Source organism: Telmatherina bonti (genome assembly GCF_933228915.1).
Source record: "Telmatherina bonti genome assembly, chromosome: 18".
Classification (NCBI taxonomy): Eukaryota; Metazoa; Chordata; class Actinopteri; order Atheriniformes; family Telmatherinidae; genus Telmatherina; species Telmatherina bonti.
In genome coordinates, this window is record NC_136616.1 from 36051328 (window position 1) to 36068749 (window position 17422).

Below are 17422 nucleotides of genomic sequence, written 5' to 3' on the forward strand. Positions count from 1 at the left end.
GAGCTAAAGCTACATCATGCTGTTAGAGAAATGTGGTTCTACATTCCTCCTTCTTGAGGCGGGATATCGGGTACCTGTCAATCAAAAGCCAAATTCTGAGATAATATTACCTTTATATGGAGGAGTTAGAAAAACATTCACTCCCCCCACAGTCATGAGGGTAAAGCTGACCTATTAAACCTAAAATGGATTTTTGAACCAGGCTGTAAACATGTTTATTCCTGCTGTGAACATGTTTATTTCTGCTGTAAACATGTTTATTTCGACTGTAAACGTGTTTATTTCTGCTGTAAATGTGTTTATTTCTGCTGTAAAAATGTTTATTTCTGCTGTAAACATGTTTATTTCTGCTGTAAACATGTTTATTTCTGCTGTGAACATGTTTATTTCGACTGTTAACGTGTTTATTTCTGCTGTAAACATGTTTATTTCTGCTGTAAATGTGTTTATTTCTGCTGTAAACATGTTTATTTCTGCTGTAAATATTTCTGCTGTAAACGTGTTTATTTCTGCTGTAAACATGTTTATTTCTGCTGTAAACGTGTTTATTTCTGCTGTAAACATGTTTATTTCTGCTGTAAACGTGTTTATTTCTGCTGTAAACATGTTTATTTCTGCTGTAAACGTGTTTATTTCTGCTGTAAACATGTTTATTTCTGCTGTAAACGTGTTTATTTCTGCTGTAAACATGTTTATTTCTGCTGTAAACGTGTTTATTTCTGCTGTGAAGTTGGCCTTTTTAACATGGGAGTCTATGGGGATTTGCTCTGTTTTGCAGCCCCTAGTGGATGAAGGGGGAACTGCAGCATCTGTAACTTCTGCATCGGCTTCACATTTAACCGCTGGAGCTTGCTGGTTGATTAAGCCTTGTTAAGCTTCCTGTCTGGTACGTCCACTTCAAATTTCATCAAATGTCACTGGCCACAAACGTTCATGTGTCTTTCATTGGGATGGTTGTTGACAAGCACGTCCACCAGAGGGCAGTAGTTCAGCGCTCTCCTGCGCATTCTGACGTCCGTTTCAAACGTTAACGAAGAAGATGGAAGAGATTGTGATGACGTTTAGCCTCAGAAAGAGACATAAAGAAGGAGGCTTAGTGGTTGGTAATAGGCGCATACAGGATGCAGAAGACAGACGTATTTAGAGGATGTTTAACGTAGAGGACGAACGAGGCTTTACGCATCACCATCGCTTCAGCTAGTTTTAAATCAGTCTGAACCATGAGGTTTTTTTGTGAAGTTGCCCATATGAATAGTTTTTCCCACGTGCTGCCTTTCGGAGAGTCAGAAGACGCCGTTATGGGTGTGAACAATCTGATTGTGTCTAATTATTCTGCGATGTTTCCACTTTAAAGACATTTGTACAATCGGGAGAAAAGGAGTTTTCTCCATCGAACATCCCGATATGGTTTCATGTTGTGATGTCTTGTTTACGTATCAGCAGTAAATAGTTGTAGAAAATAAATGAAAAAAGTTAGAATCAGATGAGAACCTGTAGTCTGGACAACGGGATCATGTCAAGATCGAACTTTAACCTGCACCATCAACGGTCAGAATGAATCACCCCCCCCCACACTCTGCTTTGTAACAGAAGTCCAGCCGGATCAATCAGGACTAGCTAATGATTGATTGGATGACAACAGTGGTGGTCAGAGGATAAATCTCCTCTTCCCAGGTCAAAGACCTGCTTCTCAACCTCTTCCTGATTTTATCCACGTTATTCTGAGGATCATTTCCATGAGAACAAGCTGAAGTTCGGGGTTTTAGCACCCAGGTTTGTCAGCATGAAGTCAGCGTCTCTAGTCTTGGTGTTTCTTCTCATCCTTCACTGTCAGTCGGTGAGTCGGGTTTTACCATTTAACATATTTTTAAAAGTCTGTAAATTACTGCAAAATAATCATCGTAACATCAGTAGTAATCGTATTAAATACATGTATTAAATAAATATCTAGATGATATGGAGAAATGAAGGGTTAAATAAACATTGTATTGGACGATAATGGTGTGTAAACGCTGGTTTAACAACGAATGAAGTTGCCAAATGTGACCCAAAGAGGTTTTCATCAACCCAAACTAAAACAATCATATTTCATATCTGGATGTTTATGTCAGAATGTGATGCCGGACTTCAGGGGAAATCTCGTCCAAGTTTGGAGCCAAAATGTGCGACAGCGCCTCACAGCCAGTAGCATGGATGCAGAGGGGGGATAAGCCTCTTAGCTGGGTCTGCTTGCTTCTTTACGCAGGTCGGCTCGTTGTATGAGTCCTGTCGCTGACTGGAAATGTGTACAGAAACATAAAGAAGCTTTATTCTTTCAGATTCAGTAAATAATAATAAACTCCCCTGGTTGCACAAGAAGAGATCAGTTCTGTGCAGCAGTTCCTGGTAGAACTAAATAATGTTTGCTTTTGTGCTGCAGATAGAAGTAGGTCATGTTCTGATCTACTTTCGCTCCGAGTAAACAAAGTACTGATTACTTCGGCTTACCTTGCAGTCATCATCATCATCATCAGAAAGTGCATCTGAAACTGATAATGTTAAACTTTCTGCATCAAGCTTTACCAACTCCAGGCAACGCCCCCCCCCCCCTGCCGGGGAAACCTGTCTGAATGTTAACCGCTGAGATGTAACGTCATGGTATCTCCACTGGTTGTCCATCTTCGTAACTGGGATACGCTGGGAAAAGTGGGAAAGTCCAGAAAGAGTCGACTTTGACATTGTCCTCATTTTCCTGGTAAAGTCGTGGGTTGTTTGACTGTTCCTGTCAAAGAAGAGAGAAGTCACGTAAACAGGAAACGAAGCAGGCGAATCCAGTAATCGTTGAGTTTTATGAACCAGTGAAACCAATAAGTACACTGTTGGTAACAGGACAAATGTCCAGTCTGTCCCTGTGTGAGGGACGGTTTTCTTTCTGTACGAGTACATTAGTAGCAAGCTCTCAATGAGAGAAGTGTTTTTCTCAGTGTGCTACATAGACTGTATATAAAGAGATGGACGTAGCCTCCGTGACGTCACCCGTAGGTTTCTGAAGAGCTGAACTGAAGCTCGGTGGGCGGTTCCTACCATCGCCATCTTGGCAGGGGCATGCACGTCGTCTCACCCAGAAAATACAAATATGGGGAAAGAGGTGGAGCTGAGAGGGGGGGCTGTGAGCGTCATGGTGGATGATGGACATCGGCCGAACTCCGAGCTTGCTCTAGCTAAGAGCTAACCGAACTAACCCGGAGATAACAGGAGCTAACCAGCTAACGGAGGTAAGTGGGCTAAAGCTAAGTCACATTTCAACATGGGAGTCTATGGGGATTTGCTCTGTTTTGCAGCCCCTAGTGGATGAAGGGGGAACTGCAGTTTTATGCACTTCCATATAGGCTTCACTTTTAACCGCCGGAGGCTCCATCCATCTTTCATATACAGTCTATGGTTTTCATCAAAGGAATATCAACAGATGTTTATTCTGCCGATATCTGGAAATACCATGATGGCTTCTGGTCTCTGACGTCCCGCTGAGCCCTGTTTGACATTTGCAGCCTGATTGTTCTGATGACCTGTTCGTTACGGCAGAATACATGTGTATTTGTAGAAATGTGTCATTGGATCCTACATGGACAAAGCTGTAGTCTCTGTACGACATACTAAAGAAGGATCTTTAATGTCGATGCTCGATCTGTGAGCAGGTGAAGCCGACAAAGCTGTTACTGACGTTTCAGAGGCTTTCTGTGCAGGTTACGTTTAACTTGAATAATTTCTTCAGCTTCTTCCAGGCTGTTTCTATGGAAACATCTCACCCAAATTTATAAATAATCGACCCGCCCCGCCGCGTGCACGACCCGCCCTGCTGCGGACGAAGTTTCTCGTTAAATATGAAACTAGAAACTCGGAGAGCGGAAACCTCCACCAAGCACAAAGTTAAAGAATCCTTTTAAAACATTCCTGGATCCAAACGGTGATCCGGATCACCACCAGAATTTAATCACTTCTTCATTTTCACATTTCCAGCAACTCTTGAAATGTTTATAAAAATCCGTCCGTAACCTTTTGAGTTATCTTGAGCACAAAGACGAGGGGAAAAACATGACCTGGTGGAGGAAACAACCGGGTTCATGGCACATAAAGCAGACATCGCCCCCCCGCAGTGACCCCTCCCCGCTGCAGACCTGCCTCTCCTGGAGGATGGATGGACCTGACAAACAAGAAGTTTTTTCTTGTTCTTGCAGCCTCGAGAACAAGAAGTCAGTTCTTGCTTTTCGTGGAGGACGGAACAAGCTTTTGGTTGTAAAGAAGCTCAAGGCTGAAAAAGTTTCCTTGGCTGCTGACTCGACTTTCGCACATTGCCACTGCGAGCAGGCTGCGGTTAAGATGCCGATGCAGAAACATGACGATATGACGTTCAGCCTGGTGCTGTCACTTAGAGATGAACCAGACCGAAGGCCAGTTCTTCCACGTGACCTTTCAGGGTAAAGGAATCCGGCTCAAACCGGACCTGAGTCGACAGATAAAATCTCTGATGCTTCTTGTGGAGCATGTACCAAGCTTTAGGTTGTAAAGACCTTATCTTTTTATTTTTACCATGTTGAGCTTCAGAGAACCGCACCAGATCAGATCAGTCCTTTTCTAACGTTTTGGGCCCCAAAAGGCTCGAAATGCGTCAGAAATAAGGATGATGAAGAGTTTTTTATGCTTCATGTTAACAGCTTTGAAAAAAAAAACACTGACATGCCAAATTTCAGTGATTTGGACCAATTTGGATTTTTTTAACTTAAAAATCTGATGAAGAAGACTCCTGATCTGGCAACCCAGTGAAATGATCAGTTTGAGCATCAGTGGCCACGTTGACATTCGAGCTTTAATTCTCTTTAATTCAGAATATGAATATGAACTAAATCCTCCATGAAAATCCTCCATATGGAAACACCTGATTCTGTCCCGGTGGTGGAGAGGAGGACAGATTCAGGCCGGAGAGGAAGGGAGTGCCGAGAATATTATTTTCATCAACTGAACGGACCACAGCAAACACACACAATGAGCCTGCAGGGAAACTGAGAGGCGTAAAGGAAACACAACAAGATGCAGGAGTCATAGAGGTGCCAAGCAAACCCAGGTGGACTGACGGACAGGAAGCAGGCTGAACAGGAATCTACTACAAAATAAAAGAGGAAAGAAGAACTATCGACCACACAAAAACACAAAAACCAAGACAGATTCTGGTCCAAATCAGAAACGTTTCACTTTAAACTATTTAGGTTTTTCTGTGCTTGTGGTCGATCCCTCATCCCGCTGCGATGGCTTAGATAATCCTGGTCGAATCATTGAACTCGAGCTGAGACTTTACTTTCATCAGCCGATGAAAGTAAAGAAGTATGAGAGTCGTGAGAGCCTGAAAGTGGTTCATATTAAACATTCTCCCATGTTGTAGCTGGAAAACAGAAGCAGGACGTAGAGTTTGTTACTTCTACGTCTACTACGTCACGTCCGTCGCTTGACCAATCAGAACGCTCCCCACCGCCCAGATCTCAACATGAAAGAAATGAAGACGATTAAACACGTTTCCATGGAAACAGTAAAATAGTTTAATTCTGAATAAAAACGTGTAAACATGAACGCTAATGTAAAATACGACACCAGCTGGTTTTACTTAGTGGAGAAATATTTAACCAAACTCTTTGTCTTTTGTTTTATTTGGGATTATATGTAAAGTTAACATAGAAAATTTACATCTAAAGGTTTTTAAAATGCTTTTAATAACCTAAAATTATAATCCAATCCACGTTATTTATATATCACATTTTATAAACATAAACAGTTTCCACAGTGCTGCAAAACAAAAACAATGTTACAATATGAAAATATCAATAAATACAGTCATAAACTTAAAATCAATCCAAATAAACAGGTAAAAACCGGTAAATAATTTAATAAAAATTTAATAAAAATAGTAAAAAGACACATAATAAAAGTCACGTCATAACCTTTCATTTCAAGAAACAAAGCAAACAGCAGAAAAGATCATCTCAGAGACGATAGAAATGAGTGGAACTGGAGTGACTTATATAAAGTTATACTGTTACTGTAAAGTGTTACTATGTGGTTATTAAAATAAAAACTTAGGTGTGATTAATATCTAAAGCAGTTTTATTTAAAACATTAACTTTATGTTGACAATAACTTTCAGACTGAATAAAAGCTGAAAAGTCTGTTTCAGATAAAGTGGTGCATCATCTGCATAATGTTTCAACATTAAAAATCTGTACATGTTAACATAATGACAATATTCTCATTACTAATAATGTGTAAACTCCTCCAGGACAGTCCTCCCGATCCGGTGAAGCCGTCAGCCGTCGACGACCAGGATTCAACCAAAGCCTCGACGTCCGACCGCCAAACCGCCGGATCGGTCCAGACCGATGACTTTCTGGGTCCAGCAGAGTGTCTGAACAGGAGGTTTGTCTTGGTTGTATTCTTTAGCTGTGGATCCCTGCTCATCTTTTCCTCTTCCCTCTCTCTCCCTGTTTGGTTCCTGAGTGGCCATCAGCGTCACATCTTCACACTTTGTCGCTGTGTATTTAACTTGTACAGGTTTTTAACATCGGTCGGAGGGTGGGGCTACGAGAGTGTGTGTGTGTGTGTGTGTGTGTGTTTGTATGGACGTATGATTGATGATGACTATTACATGTATTACATATGTTATTTCTTTTTATTTTGTTCTTTTGTTATTTATCTATTTATTCTTTTTTTTTCCTGTTTGTAAACTTTTTTTAGTTGTAGACGTTGCTGCTCTTGTTTTGTGTTACTTTTATTTAGAGAACCCTCTTTAAAATGAGACGTGCATCTCAAGGGCTTATTCCTCGATCAATAAATAATAATAATATTCTTTTTTGTTTTAAAAAATCCTTTTAACATCATTATGTTGAGATTACACATAAATTTTTAAAATCTCTTCGTGAGCAAAGTTCATGAAAAGCTGCTGGTTTACTTCCAGACTGAAGAACTGGATAAAGACACATCAGGCTTGTAGTTTTGTCACTTTCCCGTGTGGATGGTAAAACGGTGGTTTAGATTGAATGTATTGACAATGCTCTTATTTTGGACAGATTTTTATTGACAGCCTTGAATGTGTTTTACTTTATTTTACATTTTGGTGTATACTTAAGTATTTGTATTTTGTATGTTTATAAAAAAAGGCACATATGTGTAAATAATTTCTTACTGAATACTGTGTATACTTTCTTCTACTGTGTAAAAGCCCAACTATGAAAATTAGCCTTGGCTAAAATCCTGCAGTATGTGCCATCATCCATGGAGCATACTTGTCTTTATCAAATAAAACAAAAAATTAATTATTAGTACAAAAAGGTGACGTTAATAAGCTTATTATGAGTAACTGCTGCACTGTGTTATTTTTATTTATATTTACACAGGATAAATCCATTAAAACTTAATTTAACTTGATTTAATTTAAATATAATATATTTAAGATAATGGATAAAAATGACATTTCCTCCTGCAATGATCAGTGACCGGTGAAAGGTCTACCTGCTTCATCCCTTCTTATTGCCGGGAGAAACTCCAGATTGCTACTCTGAACTGAAGTGGTATTAATAATGAATAGATTATATTTTAAATTAAATTAAATTAAATTAAATTAAATTAAATTAAATTAAATTAAATTAAATTAAATTAAATTAAATTAAAGCAGGCATGGCTGCTCTGTATTTTTGTCGACATGTTTGCATAATTTTGTTTTATTTTATAAAATGAATTTTTTTTCCTGCTTTATTATGGTTTTTTTTTTCAACTTGAATTGAATGAATGTATTTAACAACGCTGTAAGCTAGTTTTGCAGCTCGTCAGAATTCCCGATTGTTTTCCGTAACGATGCTGCACACATCTGTGTTCGTCCACCAGTCTGACTCGGACGTCGTGCAGCCTGGTGTTTTGTCCTCCATGGCAGCGCTGCATTGGGGGACAGTGCACCTGTAAACCCGGATACCTGTGTCCCTTCGAGGGTTTTAAGACAATTTGTGGGAAAAACGACAGGATGTACAGATCTTACTGCCAGGTAGGATATCTTCATACCGCTGTGTCCTCCTCCTGCATTCTTCTTTTCCTCATATCTGGTCCGTTTCTCCAGGCGATGGCGGTCTCGTGTCGGATGGACGCACCCCTCTTTTCTCACTTCGGAGAACACTGCAACGGTTTGTCCACAAATCAACATTCAGGCTGATATTTTGGCATTTCTATCAATCATTCCTTTATGTTTCTCTGACCACAGAGACTTTTCCAAAGTTTCTAAACTCTTTGGACGAAGACACAGGAGTCGTCAGGATCTCCCTTCCAAACGACGCCGGAGAGACGGAGGACTTACTGGTGTGCCATGAGCTGTGGGATATGGCAGCAGCTAATGTGGCTTGCAGAGAAACGAGACACCCGCTGTACGAAGATGATTTCATCAAATGAATCTGTGTTTACTGACCAGAGTCCACATGGAGGATGGTTTGCACACATCAGCTGTTTGTAATGACCAACGTCTCTAATGTCCACAGGGGTGCAGCGTCTGCAGATGGCGTGGCCTACAAATCCCTGAAACCTGGCGACAAACAACTCCCCAAAAAATGCGTTAGCCTTCGTTGCCAGGGTTACGAGATGTCTTTGGCTGAGTGCGAAATTAAAGACAAGAAGGACGTGGACAACAGGATGGTTGCTGCTGTAAAATGTTACCATGACGCACCGAAAGGTTGGTTAAAGTCACTCTGCAATGCCCTCCCCAGGTTGTTTTCTTTGTTGACGTATACAAGGCAGCCGGTACTGGGTCTCGTTAATGTGTCTGCACTCTCATAAAGTTAGAGCTCACATCTACAGCGAAGCTGTAGACCCATCTCTACCATCTCTTTCTAACTTGCCCATTTAAAAGTAATTTAATCTTGAAATTCTGCATATTAAGGGGCGTGTCCTTTTGATTGACAGGTACACGATCTCCCGCTTCAAGTCAGAAGAACATAGAACAACTGCGGTTTTTAGCCGGTTAACAACGTGACTTAGCTTTAGCCCGCTTACCTCCGTTAGCTGGTTAGCTCCTGTTTTCTCCAGGTTAGCTCGGTTAGCTCTTAGCTACAGAAAGCTCGGAGTTCGCTCGATGTCAATCAACCACCATGACGCTCACAGTCCCCCTCTCAGCTCCACCTCTTTGCCCATATTTGTATTTTCCGGGCGAGACGACGTGCATGCCCCTGCCAAGATGGTGATGGTAGGAACCGCCCACCGAGCTTCAATTCAGCTCTTCAGAAACCTACGGGTGACGTCACGGAGGCTCCGTCCATCTTTTATATACAGTCTATGTAGCAAACAAAAGTAGATTTATTTGTAGACCCACTGGTCACGGCCAAGAGTGAGGACAGGCACTCTTGGTGTTTTAAAAAAACAACCAACAAAACATAAAGCGGAGCCTTCCAATGGCAGCAAAACCCAACAACAGTGGCTGAACACAAAGGATCACAACACTCAAAGTCAAAACTCTGCCGCAGTCAGAGTGGCAAGCTGTGGGACCAAGTCCAAACCAACCAACAGCTGTCAGTGGTGAGATCTCAGGCCACCGGCTGTAACACATGGCCATCATATCCCTTCACTGGGATTTCAAACCACTGGACATGAGAGTTTTACCCTTTAAGAAGGTTTTCTGCACAACATCTACCCCAGATGGCCTCCACCAGTAGAGGATAGGGACACATCTTCAGTCATGGGTCATCAGGTGCTGTTGGCTTTTAACTTACACTGGGCTTACTGAGGCAGGCCCACCACAAGCTGGTCAGATCTGTGGCCTAACTGGGGATTTTTCCCCTTGGTGAATGGCCTCTGGCTGCAGTTCTCAGTCGTCTCCAATCGCTCCAGTCCTGCAACTTTTACATGCACCCGTTCTCCAACACGCCTGAACCAAATGGCTCATTTTCCTCATCTGCATCTCATTCAGTGCTTCAGAGGCCTGGTAACGAGCCAGTCATGTGATTCAGGTGTGTTGCGTCTAAAAGTTGCGGGATAGTGGACCAGACTTGGGTACCCTGGTCTAATGGGTCTCTGGCGGCTGATCCTCCACTTGGCAAACTGTCGCTCTGACCTTAAACTCAACAACACTGTTAAATGGAAGTTTCAGGATGTCCATGTAGCACAATGTTTCTGTCAGAAAGTCTGTTGTTCAGTTTATTTACATGTTATTGTATCTATTATCATTTTATGTATCAGCCTGATTTTAAAGACGAAGGGTCAAAATGAAAATTGTCTCACAAAAATTAACCCTAAACATCACAGAATGCTTAAATTCTGTAATATTTATTAGAAAAAAAAGTTAAGAAGAATAAAGGTGGGGCAAGGGGCACCCGACCACAGTGGCTAGCAGCAGCCCTGCTTCTGACAATCTGAAAATAAGTCATATCTATTAGACAATACATTCATATAACAACTCCAACAGTGGATATTTCAGACCAGCATATGTCCTGCTGCGTGTTTATTCTGTTGATCCATCGTGTTGCTTTATAATTTTACTTCAATCTTGGCTGTTTGAGTCTTTTTTTTTTTTAACAGTTTTTCATCTCTGGTTTCCTGTTTTCTTCCAAATTTCTAGAATATGGCTTCAACTGTACAAACAACAAGCTCATATCTCTGAAGCAGACGTGCGACGGAGTCGACGATTGTGGTGACCGGAGCGATGAGATGTGCTGCAAAAGTAAACACAACACATAAGATAAAGTAACACATGAAAACATCTCCATCATTTTACAGTCCATCGTTTTGTTTGTCAGAATGCAGGAACGGAGCGTTTCGCTGCAAGACGGGAGTCTGTCTTCATAAAGAAGCCGTCCGTGACGGTCTGGTCGACTGTCTGGATGGAGAAGATGAATCAGAGAAACATCCAGCACCAAGTAAGACCTCTTCAGTTTTTTCTCCGTTGGTTCTAGTTTTCATTTCATCTGCAGACATTTTGGCTTTTAAAAGGATCACTGTTGGAGCGTGAATGTTTCTACCAGTACACCACTGGTTTAGTTCTACTTCCAAACTCCAGCATAACCCAGACTGGAATAATAGTTTGGAACCAGCATGAGCTGGACCAGAGAGCAGAGCTTAATGCATCATACTGACGGGAAACAAGGCAGGAATCTGAACACGCATCAGACTGTTTGCACTTACAGTGAGTTTTTATGATTTTATGATTCTCAGACATCATGAAACTTTATAAACACTAGATTTCAGCCAAACAGGACCCATCATCGGAGCCAGTTTGAGTCGAATGAGGACCATGTCCACACAGAGACCAGCTGAGCTGTGGAAGTTTATGTAAAACTAGCATCTCAGGAGCCTGGAAACGTGAACCAGGACCTGCTGGTCGATGCAGTATGGTCCTACTGTCCCAAACGAAGGGGCTGATCCATTCCATTCAATGAAGCCATGAAGTCCAGACTGGTTGTTCCATTTCTGCACTCGTCATGTCTTCACTGAAGACATGAACGGTGTTTGATTCCACGCTCTCAGCACATATTCTTCTTCTGGAAACCATTCAGGTTTTTTCTGATCATGTGCATGTCGGCAACGTACTGCTGATGGCTCGCTGCAACAGTTTGCTTTTCCCATTGGTGCCGTGTCTTTGGAGGTTCCAGTTGGTTCCCAGGGATGGATTTTATTCTCCAGACTGCCTGCTGACCCTGAACGACAGGATTAACGTGTTGCTGCCATCAAACCATCAGCTCTGTTTGCACTTTGTTGGTGTTCAGCATCAAATAAAATAAAACAATCTGAAGTTTCTCTCTGTGGAAATATGACTGTAATGAAGTTTGTTGTATATTTGACAAATTCAACCTTCAACACGTTGTAAAAGCAGAAATGGGGAGGAGAGTTTCAGTGTTAATGAAAAGGGATTTCCTTTCCTTTGTCGTATCGATAAACAGTCGTAACATGTCAGTGTTTTGTCACAGTAGCGTTAACTCCTAAATATAATGCAAAGACATCTCTAGTTTACGCATCACGTCAATGTTAACGTCATCTGTGTCTGCCGTTTTCTATGTTTTACCAAACCTCTAACAGCTTGTCAGGTTTTAATTCTGCTCTTGTGAAACTGACCGGGTCATTGTAAACATGGAGTCGAACTGAATCAGGGAGCAAAATCTCCGTCAGTAGGCAGTTTTGGAGGTTTGTAAACCAGAAATTTGGAAAATCATGCAGGACTAGAGCACCAACAGGCACATTATTTAGAAAGTATGGCCGCCTGAGCTGACGGCACAAGTCCTGAACTGGTTTGGAAAATGTGTAGTTTGCTGGGATCGTCTTAGTTGAGAAATAGTTCAACGGCTTTAAGAGACAGTTTTTATGACGACTTGTATATATTGTTTGAGCACTAGGTGGCATCACTGTACATTTATGGTCACAACCTATTTAAATAGAAACTTTTGTGCAGGTGATAGGCGTTGCTTGTACGAAGGTGAACACACAGTTTTTGGACCGTTCATTGTCATGCATGTTCATTGTTTTCTTCCATCATCTGTGGACAATATACTGACAATCATCGCGAACAGATTGGTTTCATGATCCACATGGTGAACAATAAAATGTAAAAGGAATCAGTGTTTGGAATTGACATGATTGGACGGAACTCACGCAAGCAGCACCTCAGGTGCTTTAAGTTTAGGCTTAGCACCTTTACAACGGCAGCTAGCTTTCTGACACCCAACGTGGCAGCGTAACATCGTCACTAAGAATGGTCTGTAATATCATTTTGGGTGTAGAGAAGTTGTTTGCGTGGTGCAGCTGGTAAAAGTGATGAAATTATAGATGGATGCATCTTTGCAGTCCCTTACGTACATTAGCAGCAGTTTACCATGGTTACCACTGTGTATCACTTCACATTGTCCGCTCCATTTATGTCTAAAGATATTCTTGGTCTACGTCCTGTTCCACAAGGATATTCTTTTAAATGCTCAGTTATTTCCAAATTATTATTCATTTATCTACTCCTGAAGATGGTTAATTACACAAATTTTAGAGCTAGGTTTTGGAAGACCAACAGTAGATGATAGCTTGTCGCCATCCATTGGTTTCCATGCACTCTGAATCTAAATGGTGGAATATTTTTCTCTTTTCTACAACACCAGATGTGGACGACACAACCGAACAGTCAGGTAACTGATCCGTTTACATTAGCTTGTTAAATATTTGATGTAAAATTGGTTTTGTGAGCAGTGATGCGAAGAATATTTGTTTTTCTTTATTTCAGAGTACATTTCTCGCAAAAACGGTATGTATTTTATTATATCATACTTGCAAACTTAAAACCTTTAAGCAAAACTTACTATTTTTTTTATCGAAATGTGGCATTCACAAGACTTGTGTAGATCAGGGGATGGCAACGTCATTCCTGGGATGGATCCTGAAAAAAATAAAAAAATAAATAAATACCTATAAATGTTTCACCAGTTTAATTGGTTTAGACATGAACTTAATCAATCTCTTTATACATCTGCCCAGAGACAAGGGTCACCAGAAAGCATCTGGAGTCCCAGTTGTTCTGTGGGATTCCCAATACAGAGACAGTGGAAAACAAGGAGGTGGAACGGAGCACAAGAGTCAAAAGGGTGGTCGGAGGAGAAGAAGCAAAACCTGTAAGTTGGAGGCATGTCTGCGCTGAATTAAACTGGTTTTTATGGTGTCTTCATCTGGCTGTGCATCTGCCTGGGATGGTTTGAAATGATCCCATTATCATGTTTTCTGATTTCCATTAGTTTATGTTGACAAACCAAGGCAGTGTTTATGTAATGTTAATGTCATGTCATCATTACACTGTTTTAAACACCCATGTTTTGTAGTTTTGGTGGAACAAGTTTTGATTTCTGATATCTGTTCAACATGACCATTGAACTGGTTCTTTGTATCTGCAGACTCAGATCCAGTGGCAGATTGCTCTGCAGGAGAACCAAAAGATTGACTGTGGAGGAGCTTACATTGGAGGCTGTTGGGTCCTCACTGCTGCTCACTGTGTCAGGTAAGACCAATGGTCTGGATTAACCCTTTAACTTTCATACTAACAAGAAGGCCAGATAAAGATGTTTTTCTGTGCTTTTCCGTTTGTTTTGGACAAGAATAAACAGAATAAATGTTTTTGGCAAATGGTTGAGATGTTAAAAAGAAGAAGTTGATGATAATGTAACAACGGTGAAACAGTAGCGATATAACAAACACTTAACTTGGATTTACAGACTCAAACCAGCTGGTAGAGGTGCTCAAGCAGGTTTATTTCCACAATTATTTAAAGAAATTCATAAGTCACAGAAAATTTTCCTCTACCAAATAGAGCAGGACCTTAAAGGGTTGACAAAAGAGGACTGAGCCCAAGGCTAAGGCCAAGACCAATGACGAAGGCCTTAGTGGGTTGTGCCGTAATCTTCGTTTTTGTGATTAATTCCTTTAAAGAGTGGCAATTAAACTGCAGTCAGAGCCAAAGACTCGACGGTTATGTCCTAATGACTAAATACCCATTTTTTAACTTTCTGACCATAAAATTCCACATCCCGGTCTTGTTTGTTGACATAGTGACATCTATCATGTCTGTTTCAAGAGCCGCTGCTTCCCAGCAGCGTCCCGAGGCTGAGAAACTCCACTATACAACTTTTAAAATAAAAAAACACTTGTACACCACCGCATAACGTGGTGAAAAGCCACAGTCTAAAAAATGTTACAGAAATATAACCGGAAGTTGAAGAAAAATAGGCTCTGCTTCAAATTATAAACCCTGTTTTCGCCATGGGGTGTGGGATGTTGTTTCCACAGTGGAATGTGTCCCAGAATACTCCGTCCTGGCCATCCCATGGAAATGGGACCCTGCTGTTGGAGTCAGTCTCACCAGTCTGACCCGAAATGATGGAAACTGACACTCTGTGATCCATTTATTGAACAAAGAAGTCATCGCTTTCTGTGTGACTTGGCCGTAAGAACAAAGCAGTTCTCTGTTGAGTCAAGACAGGCAGTAAACTGCAATGACCTCATTTACGCAGCTGGAATATCCATCGCAATGCAGTTTCAGAGTTACTGGTCAAGGTATGGTTGTCTGTGGAAACCCAACAGAGATCAGGGTTTACCCAACCAAACTGCGGACATTGGACTACACATACATATTCTAGTAGGTTTTAAGACTTATCTTGGAACTGTTGAAGGTGGCTTGTATTTGATGTTTGGTCACTGAAATCATGTGTTTTACATTGAAACTAGGCCGAATCCTGCTGTTTTCCAAATCAAGTTTTCTCTCTGGAAGAAGTATGGACCCCAAGAGACAACTGACATCGCTCCTGTCAAAGAAATTCTCATCCATCCAAAGTATAAATTTATCTGTATTTCCGTCACACGAGCATGTAACCGAGAGCTTTAATGGCCGAGTTTTCTCCTGCAGCTACGTCGCCGCCACGTACGAGAACGACATCGCTCTGGTGAGACTGAAGGAACTGCCATACGAAGACAGATGCCTGTTGGACAACCCAGCCATCAGACCTGTTTGTGTCCCCTGGTCCACAAACTTGTTCCAACCCAAACACACCTGTAGTATCTCAGGCTGGGGACGGACTAAAGGTGCGGACAACCCCAAACATACACAAACCAGAACTCCCAGCCTCAATGAGGGCTAAAATCTGGACTAATGGCCTTCTCAGGTGGGACAACATGAGATTAAATCTAAAAACTGCTGAAGAATAAGTCAGTGAATCATAACGTAGCTCTTTTTATTTAACCCTTTTAATGCCCAAAGTCAATTTCAAACCAATGCCTGCATCCAAACATTAGTTTGCTAATGATCAAATCAAAGGGTTTTCATAAAGACACCTTTGTGCACAGAGGGAAAATCAGCACAGGTGCTGCGCTGGGCCAACGTGTCCCTGATCGCCGGCTGTGAGTCAGCCTACAAACATCGCTTCAAGCCAGGCATGATGTGTGCAGGTGGGTGTTTGTATGCTCAGACAAGCTGCTTAAAAGCCCCTGCCTTGGTTAAAAACATGTGCTTGTGTTCAGGCGATCTGGATGGAAGCGTGGACTCGTGCCAGGGTGACAGCGGCGGTCCTCTGGTGTGTCAGGACGAACTGGGAGTGTCTTACCTGTGGGGCATTGTCAGCTGGGGGGAAAGATGTGGACAGCCAGGATTTCCAGGAGTTTATACTCAGGTACAACAGCTTTTTTTTTAATTTTTTTAACACACAATGATTGGCATAAAAAACTAATGATATGGAGATTTAATTAAATAAAAGTATAAAGTGCTGCATTAATGTGTGTTAGCCTATACAAACATACCACAGTGATCCATCAAGTATTCTCTTTGTTATTGGCTTTAAACAAAAAAGAATAATCCACCGTAAACTAAAAGATGGAGTCGTACCTGCTGCATTACTGTTGCTCGTGCAACACCTGGAAGTCCATCTTTCTCCTCCATTGTTTCAAATTCTTTGTCATAATTTAAGGAAGGCATTGTGCTGCTATGAGATAAAGCTACGTGGCCGATAAATCCATCGCTATATTCTACCACCTGGTAGGGTATCGAAACATCATGGAGGTCAGATTTGACTGAACCAATCCTGAGCTGGTACTGTTGGTGGAAATGGAGTCTTTCGACTCTGGAGCATCTCATAACAGGTGTACATGACGGAGATGAAGCTTTGATTACTCACAGGTGGACAACGCATCTGGTTCAGAGGCTTTATTAGCACACACCACTGTTCCTTTAAGATTGGTTTTTAGAAGATATTCAGATTTCAACAACTGACTATTTTTGCACATTTTTTAAAACAAAATCCTTCAAAATCCTAAATTGTGACAAATTAATTCAATTCAACTATTTATATAGCGTCAAATCACGGCAATGCCATCTCAAGACGCTTTACAGACAGAGGGGAAAACATAATGAAAGCCAATTCATAATAGCCTATATAAGGAAACCAACAGGTTGAGTTGAGTCCAACTCCAAATCTCCCATCCTGAGCAAGCACACTGGCAACAGTGGGAAGGAAAAAACTCCCTTTTAACAGGAAGGAAACCTCCGGCAGAACCTGGCTCAAGGACAGGCAGCCATCTGCCTCTAATTCAGATTGAATTCAAGTGTTTCCATTTAATTCTGACTTTCTACATTAGGTAACTGAATCATACAAACTTACACGATATTTAATCTCATGACCTCAGTTCTACGTTGTGGTCTTATGCATGAACTTTAAATGTGTAAAACTACATTAAAAAAGTCCAAACCTGATTTGTCCCCCTAACTTGTTTCTCTGGCAGGTTGCACATTACTTTGAATGGATCCGGCTTCACACAGGTTGGCCTGCAGTCACCAGGTACAACAGCTAAGCACCAAACGCCTCGATTTCAGCTCAGACCGCACTACGTGTCTTCATGGAGTCTTCTACCAGTACTATAACAC

The 17422-nt window shown here is 41.4% G+C and overlaps 1 protein-coding gene across 1 annotated transcript; it reads left to right on the forward strand.

Moving 5' to 3' along the window:
• Positions 1-4411: 4411 nt before the first annotated feature.
• Positions 4412-17349, forward strand: cfi (complement factor I; the record flags this gene model as incomplete). Its single annotated transcript, XM_079257876.1, has 16 exons — positions 4412-4522; positions 6302-6438; positions 7903-8056; positions 8129-8192; positions 8270-8429; positions 8541-8731; positions 10610-10711; positions 10788-10907; positions 13250-13270; positions 13501-13634; positions 13911-14014; positions 15238-15342; positions 15416-15591; positions 15853-15954; positions 16027-16175; positions 17281-17349. The coding sequence occupies 16 exons, from the start codon at positions 4412-4414 to the stop codon at positions 17347-17349; spliced, it is 1899 nt and encodes a 632-aa protein (XP_079114002.1).
• Positions 17350-17422: the final 73 nt, after the last annotated feature.